General features: G+C 48.8%; 9 protein-coding genes across 9 annotated transcripts; 4 read left to right on the forward strand and 5 right to left on the reverse strand.

The window, feature by feature from the left end:
* The first annotated feature begins 447 nt into the window (after positions 1–447).
* Positions 448–2,749, forward strand: POJ06DRAFT_245588 (iron hydrogenase). Its single transcript, XM_056186676.1, has 2 exons — positions 448–913; positions 969–2,749. Exons 1-2 carry the CDS (start codon positions 818–820, stop codon positions 2,457–2,459), a joined length of 1,587 nt encoding a protein of 528 aa, XP_056046222.1. The 5' UTR covers positions 448–817; the 3' UTR covers positions 2,460–2,749.
* POJ06DRAFT_245589 (uncharacterized protein) lies at positions 2,750–6,722 on the reverse strand. Its single transcript, XM_056186677.1, has 4 exons — positions 6,303–6,722; positions 3,555–6,249; positions 3,251–3,505; positions 2,750–3,197 (listed from the first exon to the last, which is right to left on the reverse strand). The coding sequence occupies exons 1-4, from the start codon at positions 6,551–6,553 to the stop codon at positions 3,063–3,065; spliced, it is 3,336 nt and encodes a 1,111-aa protein (XP_056046223.1). The 5' UTR covers positions 6,554–6,722; the 3' UTR covers positions 2,750–3,062.
* A 1,322-nt stretch (positions 6,723–8,044) lies between these two features.
* Positions 8,045–9,128, forward strand: POJ06DRAFT_235729 (uncharacterized protein; the record flags this gene model as incomplete). The annotated part of the gene is made up of 4 exons (XM_056185852.1): positions 8,045–8,485; positions 8,549–8,589; positions 8,710–8,831; positions 8,878–9,128. The coding sequence occupies 4 exons, from the start codon at positions 8,045–8,047 to the stop codon at positions 9,126–9,128; spliced, it is 855 nt and encodes a 284-aa protein (XP_056046224.1).
* Positions 9,129–9,781: 653 nt separating this feature from the next.
* POJ06DRAFT_265638 (velvet factor-domain-containing protein) lies at positions 9,782–10,974 on the forward strand (the record flags this gene model as incomplete). Its single annotated transcript, XM_056189095.1, has 2 exons — positions 9,782–10,171; positions 10,234–10,974. The coding sequence occupies 2 exons, from the start codon at positions 9,782–9,784 to the stop codon at positions 10,972–10,974; spliced, it is 1,131 nt and encodes a 376-aa protein (XP_056046225.1).
* A 225-nt stretch (positions 10,975–11,199) lies between these two features.
* On the reverse strand, positions 11,200–14,646 carry POJ06DRAFT_294139 (muts domain V-domain-containing protein). Its single transcript, XM_056190458.1, has 7 exons — positions 13,907–14,646; positions 13,589–13,842; positions 13,507–13,542; positions 13,225–13,454; positions 13,057–13,178; positions 12,116–13,004; positions 11,200–12,069 (listed from the first exon to the last, which is right to left on the reverse strand). Exons 1-7 carry the CDS (start codon positions 14,366–14,368, stop codon positions 11,216–11,218), a joined length of 2,847 nt encoding a protein of 948 aa, XP_056046226.1. The 5' UTR covers positions 14,369–14,646; the 3' UTR covers positions 11,200–11,215.
* Positions 14,647–14,908: 262 nt separating this feature from the next.
* Positions 14,909–16,237, reverse strand: POJ06DRAFT_55507 (uncharacterized protein). Its single transcript, XM_056191205.1, has 2 exons — positions 15,825–16,237; positions 14,909–15,771 (listed from the first exon to the last, which is right to left on the reverse strand). The coding sequence occupies exons 1-2, from the start codon at positions 15,908–15,910 to the stop codon at positions 14,982–14,984; spliced, it is 876 nt and encodes a 291-aa protein (XP_056046227.1). The 5' UTR covers positions 15,911–16,237; the 3' UTR covers positions 14,909–14,981.
* Positions 16,238–18,993: 2,756 nt separating this feature from the next.
* On the reverse strand, positions 18,994–20,398 carry POJ06DRAFT_55390 (uncharacterized protein). The gene has a single exon (XM_056191204.1). It carries the CDS (start codon positions 20,290–20,292, stop codon positions 19,081–19,083), a length of 1,212 nt encoding a protein of 403 aa, XP_056046228.1. The 5' UTR covers positions 20,293–20,398; the 3' UTR covers positions 18,994–19,080.
* On the forward strand, positions 20,340–21,499 carry POJ06DRAFT_245607 (HAD-like domain-containing protein). Its single transcript, XM_056186678.1, has one exon. It carries the CDS (start codon positions 20,612–20,614, stop codon positions 21,449–21,451), a length of 840 nt encoding a protein of 279 aa, XP_056046229.1. The 5' UTR covers positions 20,340–20,611; the 3' UTR covers positions 21,452–21,499.
* POJ06DRAFT_245610 (P-loop containing nucleoside triphosphate hydrolase protein) lies at positions 21,500–23,153 on the reverse strand. The gene is made up of 4 exons (XM_056186679.1): positions 22,766–23,153; positions 22,645–22,714; positions 22,352–22,587; positions 21,500–22,297 (listed from the first exon to the last, which is right to left on the reverse strand). The coding sequence occupies exons 1-4, from the start codon at positions 22,964–22,966 to the stop codon at positions 21,569–21,571; spliced, it is 1,236 nt and encodes a 411-aa protein (XP_056046230.1). The 5' UTR covers positions 22,967–23,153; the 3' UTR covers positions 21,500–21,568.
* Positions 23,154–23,160: the final 7 nt, after the last annotated feature.

Here is a 23,160-nt window from a genome sequence, read left to right on the forward strand (position 1 = left end):
ATCTATCAAATAGCAATTAGCATCCGCGTGATAGTGGCGAACTTTGCTTTAGTTCGAGAGAGCTAAGGCAGGTTTGGACCCTTAGTCGTCATATCCCGGAGAATATTGGCAATTAGAAGGTGCCACGCTTGTCATCCCTATCACCACGTGCACAGGTATTCAATGCGAAACCGGCAGCAAATATAGCGCAGCAGGTTAGTCTCTACATGCCTGCTTGGAACCAATTGCATGTATACAAGGACTATTATTTCGTCTCAAGATATAGGGCTAAAATATTAAATATATAGCACACGCCACACGCATAACAATTGAACAGTAGTGCGAAGTCTCGAACTTGACAGTACGCGTGAATGAAGAAAATACAATGCCGAACTTTCCTGTGGGCTGTGGGAACAAGGGGCTGGTATCATAAGTCGTGGAGCTGGGTTTGACGTCCGAATCTTCGCCGGGTCAACTGTCACAATTCTACAGCATTTGCGGCTCTATCTATTTAATTTGGGTTTGAGGAATATAAGGCATATATGTATGTGATCCTAAGAATATCTCCTTCTCCGGGTAACACTTCAACATCCCAACGAAAATTTGGAGAGCCCTGATCGCGTAAGCCAGCCTGCCACCATTGTAAATAATTCCTATCGCACTATTTCGAGGGCAATTTCCATAGCGTATAGTTTTGTCATCAATTATTCCGAGACCATATCTTAAACAGCTTATATCTTGGCCAGTATCGCCGTGTGCAACTCGTTTGAGTCTCCGTTCTATCGTATCCATACGAACTTTTTAATCTGCGTGGCAGTCCTTGTAAAAGGCGAATAAAATGAGTGCTATATTGTCAGCACAGGACCTGAATGACTTTATTGGTCCAGGGTTGGCTTGCATTAATCCAGTTGTTGTGAACAGATCAGATACTAATGTGCGTCCATAATCGCCACACACATATTGTATTATTACTAACTACTGCTCAGCAGGGACCTACGGAAATCCAAATAGATTCAAGTGGCAATCCGGTTGAAGTCTCGGTCGATGACGGATTAAGCAACACGACCACCACAGCAGCGACACAGCTTACACCTGCGCAAATCAATTTGTCTGATTGTTTAGCCTGCAGTGGGTGCATTACCTCCGCGGAATCAGTTCTGGTGTCCTTACAGTCACATACAGAATTACTCTCAGTCTTACGGCAGTCACGAAAGGATCCGAAACAAGTGTTTGTCGCGTCGATATCACATCAATCACGAGCGTCACTTTCTGCCGCGTTTAATATTTCTGTCGATGCTGTTGACGCAAAATTGGTGACATTGTTTAGAGACATTCTTGGCTTTCAGTATTTGGTAGGTACTGGCGTCGGCCGCCAAGTTTCACTCGCATATTCTGCGCAGGAAGTACTCTTGAAGTCCGGCAAGGTCGAAGAAAGTAACGGCCCGTCAGTCATGCACAAGAGACCAGTGCTGGCGAGCATATGTCCAGGATGGATCTGCTATGTCGAGAAAACACATCCACATGTTTTGCCGTATTTGTCAGCCATCAAGTCACCACAACAGATTACCGGATCTCTTCTCAAGAGACTAATTCGCGATGAGAGGGGAGTTTCTGCAGATGAGATTTACCATGTAAGCGTGATGCCGTGCTTTGACAAGAAACTTGAGGCCTCACGACCGGATTTTGCTACTGGCGATGGGGTTCGGGATGTGGACTGCGTTATCACGACGAAGGAGGTCGTGCAGCTTTTACTGGACGAAAATATGGACTTCATGAATATCTCTGAGGCTAAGGACGCACGTACGGGAGGGTTGCAAGCAATGGCGCCAAAGTTGTGGCCGGTTGAAAAGAGCTGGGAGTCATCGGACGGATCATCATCGGGCGGATATTTGTGGCATGTACTTGCTGCACTGGGGGGTGAAATAACAAAGTCTGAATCCAAGCCTACGGATTTGAAAGTCGTTCCAGGCAAAAACTCAGATATGGTTGAATACCATCTGGTTGCAATTGACGGCGACAAAGAAGTAGTCGTCGGAAAAGCAGCACAAGTCTACGGGTTCCGAAACATCCAGAATCTTGTCCGAAAGCTCAAGACTGGTGGTAAGACTGGCGGTCGAACTGTCCAGTCTGCACGAGCGAAGAAGAGCAGCGCTGCCACTTCTACTGCGACGTTAACTCCTACTGAATACGATTACATTGAAGTTATGGCTTGTCCGGGAGGATGCATTAATGGTGGCGGTCAGATCGGCGCTCCTACGACCGACGGGGATGCTGTTGGTTTGAAGGAATGGCGTGATATGGTAGAGACCAAATACAGGGGCATGCGGTCTTCAGCCGTTGACCGATATGCCGTGCAGGACTGGGCTGAAACAATCTGGGGCTCCGATATTGACAGTCTAGTAACGACCTCTTACCGAGCTGTCGAAGGATTCGATGCTAAGGACGGTGTGCCTGCTGTTCTAGTCGGCGACAAGTGGTAGTTATTGCATTTGCGGGGTGTTCGTTATTTGGGATCATTGTGCTATTGGTAGTTTGGTTGCGAGCATCAGGGCATTGGTTAGTTAAATAGTACTGGCTTAATTTATGTGTATACTTTGTACATTTGACGAGGCAATATTATTGCAGGAACGAAAATGGCGTATTCTACAGGAATTTGGTGGTCGATCTGTCACGGGGTAAATGCATAGTGTACGATAGACTGGATTGAAATCTTATCACTTATCATCTTTGATCTGGCGTTATTATCAACAGAGTATGTATATACGGCGATATCGATAAGCTTATCCCGCCAATCTATTAGTAAATACAAATAATATTGTACAAAATCCCATTAACCTTACACTAATTAACCCCTGCGCAGATAAACTCACAACTTTCGGAGAAAATAACAAAGGAATAGAAAGGATCCTGCAATTATTACCCACTTTTGACGTCTAGTGCAACTCCGACCATCCATTCATTACACAACATGTATCAATAAAGAAAGACCAAAAAACCCCAATTGACGTGGTGAACACTATACATGAATATTTTACTTTAATTAGGAAAAACCGCGTACGAACGGACCAAGGAAAATCTTGCTGTCATTGTGATTTGTTCGTGTTTCCTTGACTGTCGGAAGTCAGCAATTCCGTTACAACATCAATGAGATGAGTGAAACTGAACGGCTTTGTCAAATACCGATCTGATCCAGCGGCAGCCATTCTATCGACATGCACCTATTTTATAATCAGTAAGTATCTTCCATCATATAGCCAAAGCAATAACTAACCTGCCTAGCATTCGCTGAGAGTGCAATAATCGGAAGCCTTGGCGCCTTGGCATCTCCCCTACTTTCGAGCTCTCGTATTTTCTGAACTGCTTCGACGCCATCCATAACAGGCATCTCGCAGTCCATCACGCAACAATCTGGATTATGCCCTGAACACACCAAGTCCAGTGCCTCTTGGCCATGATTTGCGATGAGCGTGACAAACCCTGCGTTTTGGAGTTGTCGCTGAAGTAGTTTCTGATTGATCAGATTATCCTAACGACTGTCAGCCATTATGTCAATATGTATTTGTTGACACACGTACCTCAACTATTAAAATCTTCTTTCCTATGTGAGGATTCACAATTTTCATCGGCGCTTTCTTCTCCGGCCGTTGCGTAGGCTCTACAGTGCTAGAGGCGGTAACCGATGTCATACGCATGGGATGACTGGTGACAGGCGACAATGGCGCTACCGGTGACGACACGGGCGACGCAACGCCGGACGGTGCTGAACTACCCGTCACTCTCTTCGTCTTAATGTAAAATGTAAACTCAGATCCCTCATTCGTTTTGGACTCAGCGGTGATTTCACCTCCCTGAGTTTCGACGAGCTTGCGGCATATGAAGAGACCGAGACCCGAGCCACCATAATTTACGTGCGTACGTGGTGTGAAATGGGATGTGAAGCGCTGAAATGCTGTGGCGAGTTGCTCGGGGTCCATGCCGGAGCCTGTGTCTTTAACGACATACATTATGTACACGGTATTCTTCTCGTTCTGCACTGCTGTTTCAGGAGCATTGACTGCAACAGATGATGGAGATGATGAAAGAGCAGCTGCTAGCGCGGCATATGATGTTGTCCTAGACACTGTGGACCCGTTCAATGTCGCTGGTGGTGCAGATGTAGATGGAATTGCTGACGAAGCCACACTTGCAGTTGTCGGCATACCCATCGTCGACGCTGAAGTTTGCAATGACGTCGTGGACGCGGACGACTTGAAGGCGACTCTTGGACTTTTGCTAGCTAAAACTGATTTGGTGGGCGAGGTCGCGATTGCGTTGGCGAAATTTGCGGCGCTGTGCCGCGACTGTGGAACGTAAAATGAGGTGTGATTGTGAAACTGGAGAATCGGCTTCGACAACGACGCGTCCAGCTTGACCGTAATATGCTTTCGGTCACTAGCCGTAAGAACTTTCATGGCGTTGGACACCAGATTGATCAAGATTTGTGATATTCGACGCGGATCCATCTTCACAACATCGATACCCAGAGCGCGGAAATTATCGCCGACTTCAATCGAATGCGTGATAGACAAGCTTTTCAGCTCATTTTCATACATCTTCATGACTTCCTTGGCTACTTCGAGTGGCTGGCAATTTTCTGGATTAATTGGGAAAAGACCGGATTCCATTTTGCTGAGATTGATGGTATCCGTAATGATCCGTCGCATGTGTGACGTACACAACTGAATCGTGTCAAGACAGTCAGAACTCTCTTCGAGCTCCTTCACGGGCTCTGCAAGTTTATCCTGCTCAACCTGTATCTCCTTCAGATTGAGGGCAACAGAATCGACCTTCTCGGAAACAACGTCGACACTCTGGATGATAGCACTAAGCGGATTCCTCATCTCGTGTGAAATAGCGTCAATAAAGTACTCCTGTTGCCTTCGTCGCTCAACTGCGTCGTCGGCTCGCTGCCTCTGCAATGCCTCGGCTTGCTTCCTCTCAGTGATGTCTGACCAGACCCCAGTTAGATGTGTGATTTTACCGGTATCCGGATCGACTTCGGCGGACACGGCACTATCGCACCATCGCTCGACCGTCGTAGCTTCACCTCGTCGTCGTGCCCACCTAAACTCGATACGCTCTTCTTTTCCTTGCATTGCCCGTCTCCAACTGTCCCGCACCAGCGACCGATCACCGGGATGCACAGACTTGATCCAGAACGACGGATTATTTTCTTTCGGGAGATGGGAGAGCTTATACCACGCCTCATTCGCATAGATGATCTCACCCTCGGCAGATGCAAGAAAAATACCAGCCGGCAAGATCTTGGCCATTCGACTGAAACGTCCTTCGCTGATTTTCAGTTGCTTAGTTTTTTCCATCAACAGACCTTCCAATTCCTCCCGTTTGCGCAAGCTAACCGCAACTTCCCAACTAAGTTTGTCAGAAGTTTCCTCAATGTGTCGCAGGCTGTCAATACCGGTAGCCAATTGTCGTCCAAGCAACTCGAGAAACAGTTCATACGGTTCGTCGAAATCTCGTCGAGGGTTTAATCCGATCACAGCGACACCGACAACAACATTGTTGTCCCTCATCGCTGGCAAGAAAATCAGTTCTCTAATCTCGTCGCTCCAACCTCGTGTGGGATCGTACTCTATGTAATTTCGGAACCCGTCCGCTTTAGCGGTTATGTACACGGCTGAGGAACTCGTGTCTAGAATTGCTTGCTCGAACAATGCTGGGTTGGGGTCGAACGTGATTTTCTCTGGATTCTGAAGCAGGCCGAAGCCACATCTGTATCGAAGTACTTTGTCGTTTGTAGTGTCACACGTGTACAACCCGAACAAAGCGATATCCTCTGCGCAATGCTTGCGCAGGACGGATACCGATTGGGTGAATAGCACAGGTAGAATCTCCGCTGACCCAGTGGCATCGTACAATTCTTTCAGAACTTGCATCCGTCGCTCATACAGAACTGCATCCGTAGTTTCTCTAGCAGTCACAAATGCACCAGCTACGGTCCCATCTGCCTCGCTTATTGGCGTCATGGTCCAAGTAAAATAAGTTTCCCGCTTACTCGGTCCTGAATAGTATTGCTGGTCTCCGTCGGGATTCAGGTATGATACAAAGTTGAGTAGGTTCTGTTTGACAACTGCAGTTCCAGTCGTCATACATGTTGTGATGCCTTCAAATAATTCGACGCTCAGGTCCGATTCGGACCACACTTCCGAAAATGCCTGGCCGAAATATATTGAGTCATCAAGCCCGACTGTTCTGCCAAACTCCGCATTACTAGTCACAGCAGTTAGTACAAGTGTCACCGTAAGACCAAACCTGGCACTTACTATAGCATTATCAAGTCCGGGCCATAGCATAGCATGGCCGGGAACGGGGCCGCCATAACCATGGAATAGTACGTCGACAATACGGCCGACCATTCTTCGCGCGGTCCGACAGCTGACGTTTGCCACGGAAAGGATCCGACGAACGAGCCATGGGACATCAGGCGCCGGTCTACCTCGTTGACGGGCAGGGAGTCCTCGTCGCAGTCGACCGTCGCGAATATCGAAAACGTTGCTCGACCACGGCCCGCCATCTGGTCGGAATCATGAGAGACTGTAATATTCTGCGTTCGGAAGAGCCGCAAAGGCGGTATTTCAACAGACCAGAGAGGATAATTCGGTAGGCAAAGACTTAGACTGTGAAGTTGTAAATTGTCGGTGGGAGGGCGCGGTGGTGCACATTCCAATTAGCGTGCAAATGCTTTTTTAACCGTCGCCGCGCCGCCTGCGGAAACTCTACAGGTCTCGGTTATCTGAGCGGCGTAGCATCGCGACCGCGAAGTTTGCAGTCCTTGGTTTGTGGAAAGTCTTCTAAGCAGTAGACATTTCTTCATTATACTATATTTAAGAACTTGTCCGCATACCTTAGGCAGACAAAATATATTTCGCTTACGGCACCACTTCGTTGAAATGGCTTCAGGGGTCCAAATTCCGTAGTTGGATTGCAGCTTGATAACTTAATGACAGCTTAAGAACAAATAGCTATCATATGGCGCTCGCTCTAGTTACGTCGTAGGACGAGCATACGGAGAATGGCGCGGAATATTCGACAGCCTGTAGAAGCGCTCTTCCGACATACCATTTTACCGGAAACAAAATAAAGCAAAGTGTCCGCCGTAATGGGTCCGAGATTTACTCTATCATAGTCCTATTATCTTTTAACTGATACTTATTTTGCAAGCAAACACTAATCGTTCAGTTCTACAACTTTGAGCTACACGTCTCCGTTTAGCGATTTGCTTGACCGACATGAACATGCGTAAGCTTGTTGGCTTCCAATCATGAATAGATATATTATGCACTAGATTCGTAAGTCAATTTTGAAATGACTGTTGCTAGAGGTCGAGTCTCGACGAATCCGTCACAGACTCTCACACAAAGACACCCAGACCATCGACCATCGTTCAGAACCGAATAGGCAATTTGCGTGAGGCGAAAAATTGAGGGAATGCCACACAATAGTTGCTCATTGCGAGCATGACCCTGTCATATATATGTGAGATCATTCTTGCCGAACGCAACAAGCAGCGAGACTGCGAGCACGTTGAGGAATCGGACTCGTGTTTTCACAAATGCATTCAGTCCATATGCGTACCATAGGACTGATGGCATGTGCTTCTGTTGACCGCCATGTAATTCAAGTCGCTAGCACTACTGAGTAAGGACGTCCTATCGAAATCTTGTCCAGTGTCATTCAATAAGGCTTTGGGTCTCTGTGTCTCGATCACATTATTAATAACGATCTCGCTGAAGTATAATGATATATAAAAATGACGGAGATCTCAGAGCACAGCTATATTCTCGTCAATAGATTAGCCTGCCTGTGGTCCGCTTGATTAGAATTCCCATGCGAGTAGGGTTTTGGGCACTGCTGCACGCGACTTTCGTCCCAACTGGCTGCATCAATGGTCCGGACACTCGGAATATCTAGTACTTCCAACCATCGCAATTGCGGCACCCAGAAGTGGCGATATTCACAGTCTCTGTAACCCAGAACCAGCCGCGAGAGACGCATCTATGCGGTCATGGCGTTATCCAGCCCTTCTGCCGCCGGCATCATGATCGACGCCGCAGCTCCCGTTCTAACTACGTCGTCGTCTTTCTCGTCAGTAGCATCCTCACACCCCAGTCCAGCGGCTTCCGGCTATGATGGAACGTTCGACAATATGCTCAGCAGTGGCGGGAACACTTCCCAATCTTCGCTAGTGTCTGCGGGCCAACCGGCACAATTCATCAGTCTCCTATCATGTCCTCCGATACTGGTCTGTCTGGTCGAGAATATCGGTGTGAATGACCTCAAGAGTCTGCGGTTGGTGTGCACGCATGCCAACGATATTATCGCAGATTCGGCGATATATCACAGTTATTTAAAACGGCTCGCCATAAGCTGCTCTGAAGCGACGTCCGCTTGCCGTTGGGCGACTCGAAGGAGTAAGTGTTTCCGCTGCGAGGCCGAGATTTGCAATGTGAGTCGGAGACTTAATCATAGTTCTCGGCAGAAGCTGACCATTTGTAGAATTGCATTTCAGGAGTTGCCCCGCCGACGACGTATAGTCAGCGGTGTCGACGCGTGTGTAATTTGTGCCGGCCTACACTAATCCGTGGCCGCTGTTCGTGCGAGATAGTGCCCCGTAAGCTCCATGCGTGTTTTATCATGTCGGTCAGTGACGGTGCTAATAATTGCGTACAGGATGGATATGCAGAACCTGCCATTTGGTAGAAATTCTGAAGGACAGGGACGATCAGTCGATGTATGGATACGTTTCGGCATGCCAAATATGCCGGCGTCCTATCGACAAGTCAAACGTGCGCGTGAGTTGTGATTTGGCCTTTCGGGCAGTGGCTAATAATGATATAGTTCTCCACATTTTTGAGCGTGCTAGTTACGCGAGATCATTGCTTGTGCAGTTGGTGCAATATGTGGATGGCTTAGCATATCCAGATTCTCTACAATTACGGCCACACTATTTGGCTGCGCAGACGCACACGTATACACATATACATTTACTGGACTTAGACTTTGGCATGGTTATAGATTTCATTGTAACTGTAGTATCTCAGGAAAGAAGCAAGGATGCAGATGGCAGGGAGAAACTGTCTGGCGTTTAATTTGGCTGATTTTAATTCTCAAGTGTATTATAATTGATCTGGTCGGGGTTATACATTGTTTGTGGATCTATATTGCTATAAATGTAGTAGTTGGGTTTTTCGGTTCCTATTGGAGCTTAATACAGCCAGACTCACCAATAACATTTAATCTATCGGCTAATGCCGAGTTCGGAACGGGAGATGCCGGCTTGTGTGGTGCTTGGGTGCAGATGCGGCATAAGCGGGCGGGCCGCCGGGCATTGTCGGCGTCCTGGACGCGTTATGTGCGCTAAAATAGTTGCGACATAATCATGTACGCGAGAGAATATTGACATTCTCCTGCTCATTCTCTGCTTTACCTCGGCTGCTGAGTGACAAAGAGCTCTGTTGGAGCTGTCTACTCGGCACAGCAACCAGACGAGGAGCAAAGCAAGGCCAACCTTCACCAATAACAGACGACATTCGACCTCGACACCTGACACGCGATCCCGTTGGCAATTTCTATACACCCACAGCATCAATTGACTTAACCAAAGCCTAACCCAGCACCAATCTTCCAATTGGTAGTGTTTGTCAGTTTCGCAGATTAGTGGTATCTTGACTTCCTGGACGTCCTGTCGTCTATGGATCTTGCTAACGTTCGAGATTCTCAGCATTACTGCATCGCACCCGCCATGTCATCCACACTCTCTCCGACTTTTAATTTCCCCATATACCCCGGCCAGCAGCAGCAGCAGCAGCAGCAGCAGCCTGCCGCCGCTCCGTCATCTCAGTCGCAGATCACAAGTCACCTCCCGCAACAGCAACAACAGTCTCCTCCGAACATGGTCACGCAGCTCCTCGGCCAGCAGCACGCTTTAACAGCACAGTACGGCCATCTGCCCCCACCTCCGCCCCCGCCTCCACCACTTCACCACATCAGTGTGCCGCAGTTATACGCTGGTCAGCTCACACCGCGGTCGAGTCCAGGCCTGGGTGTCGATGACCCATCAGAACCTTATATCTATCAACTGCGTGTTGTCCAGCAACCTATTCGTGCGCGAATGTGTGGTTTCGGCGATAAAGTATGTCTCTTTTGAAGTTGCGTCGTGACCTCCGCTACGCAGATGGACTGACCATAATACAGGACCGCCGACCACTAACCCCACCGCCATGTATCCAACTGATAATCAAGGACAAAGTCACGGGCCAGGACGCTGACATTTCCAAACTGGACGTCTCCTTCTATGCACTCACCGTCGAGCTCTGGTCCGGCGACGAAACCCAGAATTTATCACTTGTGTCTACGCTGCCGCTATCGGCCGGGTCCGCAACGCAATCCGTGCATTCACAAGTCATGCAACAGTCTTACTACGGACAGATGCCGCAGCATCACGCACACCAAACGCCGACCTTCGTCGCTCCGCCGATTAAGAATCTGATCGGCAGTGTCGTGGCAACCGCGTTCAAATTGCACGACACGCAAGGAAAGCTAGGCGTCTGGTTTATTCTGCAGGACTTATCCGTCCGCACAGAAGGCGAGTTCAAGCTGAAAGCCTCATTCGTAAACCTTGGGTCGCCATTGTCGCCTCCTCCTGCATCGTCATCATCATCTGCCCCGTCTATGCACGGAAACGGCCCCCATTCACATGCTGGCGATAGCGCGACCGGCCAACAGCAGCTGCCCGTGATGGTCGTGAATACCGGCACCGCACGTGTGCAAGCCACGTGCTTTTCCGCCCCGTTCAGAGTATACATCGCAAAGAGGTTCCCCGGCGTGATTGAAAGCACAGAGTTGAGCCGGTGCTTTGCCATGCAGGGCATAAAAATACCGATCCGCAAAGATCAAAAGAAGAATGCCGAAGAGCAGCCGCAGCAGCCGCAGTGAGTCGGATAGTGGTGACATTAATGCATGAGGGGTGCAGGCGAATATATGGATAACTTGGATTTATTAGGTTCGGTTTGGAAATGCTTTGTAGGTTTCTTTAAGTGGAGGTCGTTATAGATACTGTATCATTGTACTTTGTTAATAGTGTACTTGTATATTGAGCTCGGTACTAGCAAGAAAAAATATGCTAAGTTGGTAATCGTCCCGCCAACGTTTGAATCAGTACAGCAACTATTCAGCATTATAGGCTCATCTTGTTGACAAACTCCTCTTGCAAACGCGCAAGCCAGGTCGCGAGCATCTTATCGTTATGCGCAAGTGCCTTCTCGTCCTCACCATCCTCGTCGCCAAACTTACTCTCACAAAACTCGTACAGACTACGCAAGCTGACAAAAACTTCTTGCACGGCCTTGCGCTTCCTCGCGAGGCTCGCCTGTTCCCCGGCTCGGCGTGTAGCTGCACCCGTGGCTGCCAAAGAGTCTGCTATCTCGGTTGCTCGCCGAAGCATTGTTCTCGGAAACGGTAGCACGCCCGCCAGTTTCAGACCATAATGCGGACTCGAGGAGTTCCGGCCATCCGCGATTTTATACAGCATTTTCAGCTTGCCAACCCCACCAGCGCTGGCATCTTGCATATCCACCCGCATGTGCAAATTCGCAACACCTACACGTCCGCCCAAAATCTCCGCGACCTCGAGAAAATGCGTCGAGAAGAATATCGTAGCATTGCTATCAACCAAAACTTCCGAGATCGCGATAGTGATCGCCAGCCCATCGCGGACAGACGAACCGCGCCCCATCTCATCGATGATGATCAGGCTGTGATTCGTCACATTCTGAAGAATAAATGCCGCTTCGCGCATGTCGGTTGAAAACGTTGAGGACGCATTCGCCCCGGTCCCTGCGCCAGCTGTCGACGCGGAGATCGCTGGGCCAGATATCGCAGCGTCAGCCCCCTCGTCGGTTGACACGCGAGAATGCAGGGCGCGGAAAATCGGAAACGTTGCGTGTTCGGCGGGCACAAAACTGCCTATCTGTGCCATGATGCAGAGGAGCGCAACTTGTTTAAGATATGTAGACTTACCACTCATATTCGCTGATCCGTCAGTTAATTGCTGTGATACAAATGAATGAAAACATACTTCCAGTGATGATCTGAAACCTGGAGGTTTCTTTGCTGGCATAAACGTCGTTCTCAACAAACCGACAACCCTTCTTCATCATAACAATCTCCTTAATAGGATGTCTTGCGTCCTTGACGGCTAACAGACCGGTCCCGTCCGGCCCGCTTTGGTCAAACCTCGGCCGGGTGTACAACTTCTCACTGGCCGTCGTGAGATGCGCAAACGAAACTAGCATGTCAAGCATCGCAATTCCTTCGCAAGCTTTGTACAGCGCAGGAATCTGCATCCGCACATTTTCAATGAGGCTTTCAACTGTTTCGTCTGACATAAGCATTATCTCCGTCAACGCATCGCGCAATTTCGCGTTCAACTTTATCAGTTCCATGGTCGTGCATTCAAGATACTGTCGCTTCACCACAACCTGGTTAACAAAAATTTCAGGCAGCAACGGTCGCTCTCCAGCGTTCTCCCGGGCACCAATGGATAAACGGAGATAGTACCCCCTCGCAATCTCAAACCGCGACTCAAGGTCGTCAAGCAGGTACTCCTCTTTCATCCGTGCAATTAGCGCCATAACGTCTTCCGTCACTTCTTTATAAGACCTTCTCGCCACATCGAGCAACCCATTTCGGCCCTGTTTGACAGCGAAACAGCGTTGATTGCGGAGTTCGACAGGGGTTTTGGCCCATTGGCAGTCTTCGTTTATGCATTCGTCGATCAAGTTGCGGACGAGTCGGATGCTTTCATGCGCACATAGTTCTCTAATTGCAACTAAGAGGTCAGAGTGACAGCTGTGCACTGCCGCTGCGGTGGTTGGAATACATGATATGGACTGCTTCAACAGGATAATGTCGTTAATGCGCTGCTCCGAGAACTTAATTGATGGCTTTGTTGGAATTGAAATTAACTAACTGGCGGTCAGATGAGCCTAGGATGCGCAGAATGCAAAAAAGACATACCGAAGTGAGTAATCTGTCTAAGTCCTGGAATGGCTTCAACGAAGACTGACATGAAAAGAACAGCTCTTCGTTCTGCGTCAACTCCTCCAATGCATCTAATCTGGCCTCCAAAGTCGCCGCATCTGCTCGTTGTCAGCACAACTCTCACAAAGACATTACCCAACAAACCAGTCAATGGCTGTAAAATATTCGACCGCAATAGGCGAAGCCCCATTGGCGTATGCGTATTGTTCAATATTCCCAATAACGAATGGGGAACTTTTGGATTCGCAATATTTTGGATTAGTTCTAGATTTCGGATGGTGCTGTAGTCAATTAGCATGCTGCCTTCGCTACCTTCGTAGCGAATTCGGAGTGAGTGTGCTGCGAATGTTAAATTTAAGTTAATCTCGATGTGTCTGTTGGTCAGTATACACGGCGAAAGCAATTGGTTCCAAAGAAAAGAAGTACTTCATCACCGCAGCAAGCGCGCAGACAGGAAAGAACCTTGCTAAGTCAGTCTTGATCCACTATGACCGACAGATATTCATACTTAGAAGCAATGAGCACGCTAATACTCTCCACGTCCTTCGGAAACGACAACTGCGAAATATAGTCATGTCCGATACTCTCATTGAAATATTTTCTGGCAATTGGAATTAATTTGGCACCCGGTAGGTTGTCCTCTATAATGGAGCATAGCTTCGATTTAGCAGGCTCTACCGTTGAGTTTGCGACCAGGATTTCGACGGGGTCGTAAACCGTTAGCTTGTGGATGGTACGGATGTATGTCTGGGAGTCTACAATCTGTGACTCGTCAGCTCCTCCCCCACCTGCGCATCAGAAACGCTCCCAGCAGAGGAATAAATACCTCACACAAAACACATTCGCCAGTATCGATCGAAACAAAACTTAGCCCGACAGTAGCCGCAACACCGCGACCTTCAGACACCGCACAGACGACATGGCCAGCTTGACGATTCGACATCGCCGAATATGGACGCATGGTAGCTTTTGACGTCGTCATACTGCGCGACGGCACGCATGACGGGGGACGAGATATTCCGCTTCCTGACGTGGATGCACGAGAATCGGTCGCGAGGTATGATACGGACGAGCGGTAGTCTCCCGCCGACGAGCCAGATCGGGAGCGGTCGACGATTGCTGAGTATGTGTTAGATGTTGACGATGACGGGGGTCGATTTCTGGAACGTGATTTGGCGCGCCATTTCGACTTAGATTTGATTGTAGAGGACGACGATCCCGACGAACGTGATATCGTGGTAGACGAATCGTTTGTGGCGACCGAAGACGCACGACCGCCGCGAGCCATTCTGACGAATCGTTCCGTGTGAGAAATTCCGACAAATGATGCTAAAACAAAAGCATCAAGTTAGTGCTAAGTGCAGGTTGCTTGATAGATGTGGACTGTCGTCGAGTCGAATCTTCGACACGGATCGTGCCTGACGCGTAAACAAGTGCACGTGATCTCGCAGACATAGAAGATACAATTGGATAACGACCACAAGAAATTGGAATGACAACTGGAATATCTGGAGACCCTTAATCGTCAAATTGAACCAGCCAATTTATTTATCCTATACGCCGAGCACAATACAATAACATTAAATACATGAATATACATGAATGTCCATGTCACGCGTGGTGTCGTTATAATACTCATTGCGCCCATCTCCAATTTGAATACTCCACAAAAGTACATACATTAAACATGGGAATAGCTAGAAATATGATTGAACATCAGTACCTAAATCAATGGATTCCGGATCCAATGTCTTAAATACTTCGTTGCTCTGTCGTACTGCAATTCATTCCGGCAAATATAGAATAGAAAATAACGCGGTAAAGATTCATTGGTATCTTCTCGACGATGTCACGTACTCGTACAGCAGATCGTTCACAAAGACTGCTTGAGGAGAGAATATTTAGTCCGAGGCTTCGGCGTCCCGGCCGACGAGTGGACGACCACCCCATCGCGCTTCAGGGTCTCGGCCAACGAGAGGACGGCCGCCCCATTTAGCTTCCGGCTCGGCGTCACGACCGACGAGTGGACGACCACCCCACTTGGGTTCCGGCTCCGCGTCACGACCAACCAAAGGACGACCACCCCACTTCGCCTCCGCTTCCGCGTCGCGACCGACTAAGGGACGGCCACCCCATTTCGCCTCGGGCTCCGCATCACGACCAACTAAAGGACGACCACCCCACTTAGCCTCGGGCTCAGCATCGCGTCCGACTAAAGGACGACCACCCCACTTAGCCTCGGGCTCCGCATCGCGACCGACTAAAGGACGACCACCCCACTTCGCCTCAGGCTCCGCATCGCGACCAACTAAAGGACGACCACCCCACTTCGCCTCGGGCTCAGCATCGCGTCCAACAAGAGGGCGTCCGCCCCATTTTGCCTCGGGATCAGCATCGCGTCCGACAAGAGGACGTCCACCCCAACGCGCTTCGGCTTCGGCATCGCGACCAACCAGCGGACGACCACCCCAAATAGGTTCAGGGTCGGCGTCACGACCAACAAGAGGACGACCACCCCAAATAGGTTCAGGGTCGGCGTCACGACCAACAAGAGGACGCCCACCCCACTTTGGCTCTGGTGAAGCTTCACGCTTATAGACCTCGGCCATAGGAAGAGCTGTACGGCCGACGAGAGGACGACCGCCCCAGCGGGCCTCGGGTTCGGGAGCTGCCTCGCGCTTGGCGACGTTCCTAGGGCAATCTTAGTAGCTATTCCGATTATAAACCAGTAAAGTGGAGCATACGCATCAGTAACGGCAACCGGAGCGGCGAAGGCGGAAAATGACGAGAAAAGAACGGTGGTGAGCAGAAAAGCAGAGGAGAGTTTCATGACTGACGACAAGAAAGAAGTTGCAAAAAGCAGACAGTTTGAAGGAGCGAAAGAACGGTCGGTAGATGTATCTATGCCTGTAGATTGCTAAAGGTAATTGAACGAACGCGAAGAAGATTGTGATGAGAATGACAGTGTGACAATTCGAGTGAATTGACGTGCTCTTATATGACATGAAACGGCAGACCGTACGAGGAGTATAGACCACGACGCACAGCCTCGACTTGGGGACAAGTACAAATGCCCCAGATTCACGAAGGAACACAGCTAGCAGACGCAGTTTGTGCCATACCTCAGGGGCTTATTGCCATGACAAGGCCAAATGGTATCTACAAACCCGGTACGGACGAGGTATGAGTAAGACATTGAGCATGAGGAGAGGCGTATTCGTACGGATCCAGAACATCTTCAGATAGTCATTGAGCGGCTTGTTCAACCTAGTCAGCGTCCACGCGGGACAGCGTCTATGAGAACTGACGCAAATTTGAGGAATAGTACAGAGCGTCATTTTTGTTTGATAATGCACTCAGAGAAGGCCGAACCGATTGATTGGTCCAAAGATCACTAACACCTTCGATCGCCGGTTCATTCTCTGAGACGTGCCGCAGCTAAGCAGAAGATGGCTAGTTGTAGAGCAGGACAGACGGTACAGGTATGTGCAGAAACTGTCGAACAGTGAACTGCCTAATAGGGAAAGCAATGGGGACGGCAGCGGGGGCAGCTGCCCTTTTTGTAAACCAATGGTTGCACTCCACATCTGAGCCGCACGACACCCCTCCGCTACTGCCCCTCATCAAAACAAGGGTTGAACGAGAAGCTACTACGGCGCTGCCCTCCAGAAAGAGGCCAGCTGATCCAATTGCATCCATGACTGTTATCGTTTGCGTTTATTTGAATAACGTGCCATCAGATAATAGAAGCGGTTTGGAAGCAGTGCCGCGGGGCTATACAGCGAAGAAAGCATTCTACTTGCGTGCTGTTAACCTAAAGCGCGAAACTTAGTTGGCAAGAGGTGTACTGTTTCATTTGTGGATAGCTGAACGCGGGATAGCCCTTTCTTCCTACTCAGCAGACCTCTGGATGCGCAATTTTTATCTCTCGGGTTAGAATCCATAGCAGATGTATGACTCTTTGCTGCAATCAGTCGCCAGGTCGGGCCAAGTTCTCCACGTGGTTTCATTTCCCAACGGTCTTGTGCATAGTGGCAACGAAAATAAAGTGGGTACTGCCCGGCCACATTTGCTACATATACGATTTATTCTCTGGCCTCGTACCTAAACGGGAAGACCCCACAGCTAATTGAGGCATTGAATGATATCACTATACCAGGATTGTAATGCGGAGTTGGCTCAGTTAGCATGTGTAAGGCTGCCATCGTTGAAAGTACGTTCACACACAAGGTCATTCCAGCGTTATTTTGCGTCCTAAGCTTCGGCAATTTCAAATGACATTTCCGAATCATTTCGTAGTGACACCAAGCCTGTCAACTGTCCATTTTTGTTCAACTTAGGTGATAGCGGGAATGGCCAATTCAACTCCGCATCTCTTGGACGCCATAGATAGTAAAGCTAATTATCTTCAGTTGCTACTTCTAGACTTGTGACATTAATCTTATGACTGTCATAGATGTTATGTCAAGATTATGTAAGTGCAAATCAGATGTGGAATATCCCGGGTCATGTACTGCATGCAATTACGTGCTACAAGGAGATTAATTCCGAACTCTAGAGACAGGCATGCCTTAAGTCGCCAACGCCATTTTCTAGAACGCCGCCCCATCCATACTTCATTTTTTTTTCAATTGCCCTTTCAAGTTGTCGTCAGATGCCCCTTTACAGTTTTGGACAGCTGCCCGCGATGAGCCTACCGATCGAAGCAGTCGTGTGTGCATCTGCGACAACGCCCTGCATCGTCACCCCAGCACGCGACATTCCCTGCAAGCTCATCGGTTGTTGTCTGTGACGGTTTTGCATCTTGCACCACACCACTCCGGCAAGTGCACCAATTTAAGCTGTGTGTCTCATGTTCTTCCAAGCTTAATGCCCGCACTTCCGATCGAATTGATGGACGACTCATGGAACTGCTGACCAGTGTTCTAGACTGGCATCTCCTCCCCATGCGCTCGGCAGACTTATGGCTCTGCCAGAGGCCGCGAACGTTCTAACAGACAATTATCGCGCGTACGTCACATGAATTGTAACTGAATGAAAGTAAAAATTGTAACATGATGAAGGCGAAATTACGGTGGGAACTGACTGGCGAATTGCTAGTCGCCGATATAATTGCTAGCATCGTCATCGCCCATCACCTACTAGGGTGTGTCTTGCAGACGGATGTCCATGCACATCGGTTTTTCCGTGTGTCTTATGCAACTCCAAGTTAACATCACACGTGGCTTTCAGATTTGTCCAAAATTACATATGAGAGAGACTTGTCTCGGATTCGCGAGAGCTGCCATCGCTGCACTCGTCCGGAGGTGCCACGCCAGGCTTAGTGCGCTTCGATATTGATAAGACAACGAACATCGTGACATCCAGAGATTTGATCAAAGGAAATTTGGACCCCTGTTCGCTGATTCTACTGGAACCTGGTACTGAGATGAGAAAAACTGTTACAGTAAACAAGGAAACTTACGAGACACCATATGCCATCTGAGTCCGACATCTATACACCGCGCATTAAGTGCATCGCGTAAGTCATGATCGGACCACATGGCACACTAGCTCTCCGCGCGAACGACCGTTCGTCGCGCGGACCGACCTTTAACATTTGAATGCGGATCGCTTTCTGTAGCTCTTAGCATCGTTCTGTTCTGGAGATCGCGGACTACTGATTTATGCTTGACTACGCCGTATGAGTTGACAATGGAGGACGCCTCTAATGGTGGACCTCGGACATGTAGTTATAAACGACGAGACTAGTCTGCTTCGGACTTTGTCCACCGAGCAATATCGATCGCTGCTTCTTCCTTCTCGAATATAGTAACAATCTCGCATCAGAAGTGGGACTTCGATTATTTCTATTGTATATCAAGGAGCGCGATAAATTCGATTCCAGATGATTGCCTTTCCAAGACGACTCTATTTGGCCAAAATATCAAGGACGCAAACTATCCATCGTCCATGTCAAAAATATGCACAGGAAAGAAGTTGTTAAATGAATTCAAATTACTACTGGCTAACCATATTCTTCCCCTCGCTAGCCATATCATGCGTCTCACCAAGCGCCGCCGCCGCAAGTTTCTTGTAGCCAACAACACTCTCCCTAAGCTCATCCTCGCTGATACGTTCGTCATCCGCATGCGCAAACAAAATACTTCCCGGTCCGTACAGATACCGCTTATGCGACCCCTGCAGGTGCGGGATATCAGTACCGTATGCAACTGCGACCGTGTCGAACCCGGAAACGTCGTAATCACACAGAACAGGCGGGTAGGCAAGAGTGATGTTGATATCGACGTTTGGGACCGGCAACACAGCTCTCTGCATCTGGGATACCGCGCCGTCGAGGTCCTCAGCAACACGGACAGCAAGACCGGCAGAAGCAGCCGCTGGGATAACGTTGGCCGCTACTCCGCCTGCTAGCGTGCCAGCGTTAAAAGTCGTATTACCGAGCAAATCCGAATACGGGTAATCCAAGTTCTGCAATTTATATAACGCCTCCACTAAATAATAGTTGGCATTAATTCCGAGATCTGGGTAGCCTGAATGACTGGCTTTACCCGTTGCGTACACGTCAGCGAGAATCAGCCCTTTATGACCAACCGCCAGTTTCAATTCCGTAGGCTCGCCAAATATAACAGTTTCCCAACTAAGTCCCAGATCATTCGCCGTAATCATGCCGATCCCATCGGTCTCCTCACCTACGACGAACAAAAGCGAGACATCGCCCTCTCTGGCAACGGCGTTGGATGAGAGCAATTCTTGTGCGGCAGTGATTTGCGCCGCGACGCTGGCTTTCGCGTCGACTGAGCCGCGACCCCATATATATCCGTCGTGGACCGAGTACTGGATAAATGGTGGGACAGTGTCAATGTGTGATGAGAACAGGACGCGAGTGCTGCGCTCCGACCCGCGATATGCGAAGACGTTGTCCCGGACAGGCTTGTTCGACACAGGCTGGATTTCCACAGTCCAACCTTTGCTGGTCAAGTACGTCTTCAAGAACTGCGCAGTGGCATGTTCGTTCGTCGTGACAGATGGAATCGAGACAAGAGAGCGGTGGAGGTACAGCAGAATGTCCGAATCGTCGTCCGGTATGTATGGGTGACTGGGGGAAAAATTAATCATGATGGTGTAGATCACGAGGAACACGGCGAAAAGGGGCAGAAAGACCGTATAAATTTCGGAGTATTTCCTAAAGAATAAGCGAGCGTCCATCATCGTGTGTGAATATGCGCCTGCGGACAATGGTGTGTGTTCGTTATCGGTATCAGGCACTGTTTTGAAAATGGCGCGGCTCAGGTGATGCGACCAGAAACTAGTGAGGCTCCTAGGAATCAATTCGATTCGCAGATCCGACAGAAATCACTCATATTAGCTTATGGTATTTTATTAGCGATTTTAATCATTTGGTTTCGCTTTGACTGGTCGGCGAGCAATTTTGGTCAGTGTACCTTCGAACCTCGCAATTCACGAACCAAATAGTTCATACAATTCCTCAACAAGCAGTTTACAGCTCCAGGGAGAGGTCCAAATAAATATGCCGTCCCAGTATATGCTGTTAATGGACTGGGACGAGACAATAACTGTTGGTGACACGATCCACCTGGTTGCAGAAGCAGCTTACGATGCGCATGGCACATACTCTGCCTCTCCATCAGGTGTTCCACCATGGTCCGACTTTAGTAACGCTTATATGGCCGACTATACTGCATACCAATCATCCTTCGGACCGCGCACGAGCTTAGAAAAGGAATTGGAGTTTCTGACTTCGTCTGCGCGTATTGAACAAGAGTCCGTGTCAAGGATAGAGAAAGCTGGACTGTTCAAATCTGTTACGGCAAAGCATCTGCAACTGCAGGCTGCAAAGGTCGAAATGCGCCCCGGTTTCATTAACGTGATTAGACGGTGTCGGAGCTTAGGCGTCATGTTCGGTATTTTTAGTGTAAACTGGAGTCAGATATTCATACGCTCAGCGTTGGAACAGCAATATGGCGCGTTCGACGACGTACCGGTTTATTGCAATGAAATTGAATTCGACAACGAAGGGAAAGGTACCGGGATATTATCTCGCAGCGAGTATGTTCTGCGGACGGGCGCTGACAAGGCCATGCTGGTGAAACAGTTCCTCGCGAGGAATTCTGGCAAGAAGACTGTATATGTTGGCGATAGCACTGGTGACTTACATCCTTTACTTGACGCTGATGTCGGGGTGATTATGGGAGGAAAGAAGAGCTTGCGAGAGACTTGTGAACGCGTAGGGATTACTATAAAAGACATCTCGTTACTTGATGTCATGAGTCCAAAAGACGGAAGAGTGTTGTATTGCATCCGGGAGTGGAATGAGTTACTATTGCATGGCCCATTCGCCGACAAGTAGAATACATTATAGTCATAGAAGGGATGGTGGTTGATATGTACGATATGATTGATAAATACTATATACCGCAATACATAAGCCATTTACAAAAGTATAATTATAATATGAGCAGCTAGTCTACAACTTCTCATATTCCAGCTTTCCCTCCAATTTCTTTGCTTCTGCGACTTTTCGGACAGCTTTCATGAGATCGTCTTGCACGATGTAATCCCGGTCGTCTCTAATAGCGAAGAATCCTGACTCAGTAACGACGTTTCGGATATCAGCGCCATTAAAGCCATCGCTCATCTTCACAACCGCTTCGTAGTCTATCTCGCCCTGCTTCTGTACACTAGCGGCGTGAATCTTGAAAATCTCGAGCCGGCCGACCTCATTAGGGAGAGGAATTTCAATTTTTCTGTCCAGTCGTCCTGCACGAAGAAGTGCTGGATCAAGAGTATCTGGTCGATTCGTAGCCATGATGACCTTTGTTTTACCGAGATAGTCGAAACCATCCATCTGGTTCAGCAGTTCCATGAGTGTCCGCTGAATCTCTCGGTCCGCGCTAGTTCCTTCACTGAATCGACGTCCACCAATGGCATCAATCTCGTCCATAAAGATAATACAAGGCTCGTGTTCTTTAGCATATCCGAACATTTCGCGAATCAGTCGAGCCGATTCACCGATGTATTTATCGACGATGGCAGAGGCAGGCGAGAATATGAAATTGGCACCAATAGTAGCCGCCACAGCGCGCGCAAGAAGAGTCTTACCTGTTCCTGGAGGACCATACAGAAGAACGCCTTTCGGTGGCTTGATGCCAACACGCAAGAATAGTTCCGGGTTCTTCAGCGGGAGCTCGATGACCTACACGTGTGAGCAATCCAATTATTACCTAATCAATAACGAAAATGATCTCACCTCACGAAGCTCACGAATCTGCTCATTCAAACCACCGATTCCACCAAATGACAAATCTCCTGGCTTGTATGTTGTCATATTGTACACAAGTGGATCAACCTCACGTGGTAACAACCGCATTATAGTCAGAGTGGTCATGTCCAGAGCAACACGAACACCCTGCTTCAATTTGTCCTTGTCGACTTTACTTCTGCACCCAACAACATATCGCGGACCAGATGACGCCTTGACAATAACTAGAATGGTAACTAACTTAGTATGAATTGATCAGCAAGTGACGCAGACCTACATACATCTCTCGTCGTCTAGCTGCTTGAGCACTTCACCGATGATCTGCCCGACGCTTTGCAATGCTTTGATGTCCTAGTCATCGAATCAGCCCAATATTCTCGCAGTGCAAGGCAACAAACATACATCTTCAGTCTTCTCGTAGTCCTTCTGCAATCCCCGGATGCCTAATCGCAGGTCTTTCAGCTTGGCGTCCCATTCTCTGTGTTCGAGAAGCTTCCGCTTCAAATCTTCGAGCGCCCGTTCACGTTCTTCATCTACTGCCGCAGCAGGCGCAGCCTCGGAAGTCGAGGATAACAGCGGATCAGATTCCGTTGGCTCAGTCATTGTGTTGTTTGATGGATAGTGCCGAGATCGCACGAGATATTCGCGAGTACACTGTATGCCTCGTGTGTCGAGGTGGAGTGGCGCTGTGCTGACCGGCGCCGGCTGTGGGTGACAGAAGGAGGCAGCCTGATATATACGTATCCCGTGCTCATTATTACGTATGAACCCAACGGAATGCGTCTACGACGTCACAA

The sequence above is a fragment of the Lipomyces tetrasporus genome (assembly GCF_029532465.1).
Source record: "Lipomyces tetrasporus strain NRRL Y-64009 chromosome Unknown POJ06scaffold_2, whole genome shotgun sequence".
NCBI classification, from domain to species: Eukaryota; Fungi; Ascomycota; class Lipomycetes; order Lipomycetales; family Lipomycetaceae; genus Lipomyces; species Lipomyces tetrasporus.

Bases quoted from the DNA above. Each gene is read 5' to 3' on its own strand.
- POJ06DRAFT_245588 (XM_056186676.1), top strand. From the start codon at position 818: ATGAGTGCTATATTGTCAGCACAGGACCTGAATGACTTTATTGGTCCA. The intron at 914-968 runs GTGCGTCCATAA...ACTGCTCAGCAG, and splicing joins TGAACAGATCAGATACTAAT to GGACCTACGGAAATCCAAAT.
- POJ06DRAFT_55507 (XM_056191205.1), bottom strand. From the start codon at position 15,910: ATGAAACTCTCCTCTGCTTTTCTGCTCACCACCGTTCTTTTCTCGTCA. The intron at 15,772-15,824 runs GTATGCTCCACT...AGATTGCCCTAG, and splicing joins CCGGTTGCCGTTACTGATGC to GAACGTCGCCAAGCGCGAGG.
- POJ06DRAFT_294139 (XM_056190458.1), bottom strand. From the start codon at position 14,368: ATGGCTCGCGGCGGTCGTGCGTCTTCGGTCGCCACAAACGATTCGTCT. The intron at 13,455-13,506 runs GTACTTCTTTTC...ACTGACCAACAG, and splicing joins GCGCTTGCTGCGGTGATGAA to ACACATCGAGATTAACTTAA. The intron at 13,179-13,224 runs GTTTGTTGGGTA...GACAACGAGCAG, and splicing joins TATTTTACAGCCATTGACTG to ATGCGGCGACTTTGGAGGCC.
- POJ06DRAFT_245607 (XM_056186678.1), top strand. From the start codon at position 20,612: ATGCCGTCCCAGTATATGCTGTTAATGGACTGGGACGAGACAATAACT.
- POJ06DRAFT_55390 (XM_056191204.1), bottom strand. From the start codon at position 20,292: ATGATGGACGCTCGCTTATTCTTTAGGAAATACTCCGAAATTTATACG.
- POJ06DRAFT_245610 (XM_056186679.1), bottom strand. From the start codon at position 22,966: ATGACTGAGCCAACGGAATCTGATCCGCTGTTATCCTCGACTTCCGAG. The intron at 22,588-22,644 runs GTATGTAGGTCT...TTACCATTCTAG, and splicing joins GCAGCTAGACGACGAGAGAT to TTATTGTCAAGGCGTCATCT. The intron at 22,298-22,351 runs GTGAGATCATTT...TCACACGTGTAG, and splicing joins AGATTCGTGAGCTTCGTGAG to GTCATCGAGCTCCCGCTGAA.
- POJ06DRAFT_245589 (XM_056186677.1), bottom strand. From the start codon at position 6,553: ATGGCGGGCCGTGGTCGAGCAACGTTTTCGATATTCGCGACGGTCGAC. The intron at 6,250-6,302 runs GTAAGTGCCAGG...TGCTGTGACTAG, and splicing joins CCGGACTTGATAATGCTATA to TAATGCGGAGTTTGGCAGAA. The intron at 3,506-3,554 runs GTACGTGTGTCA...GACAGTCGTTAG, and splicing joins AGAAGATTTTAATAGTTGAG to GATAATCTGATCAATCAGAA.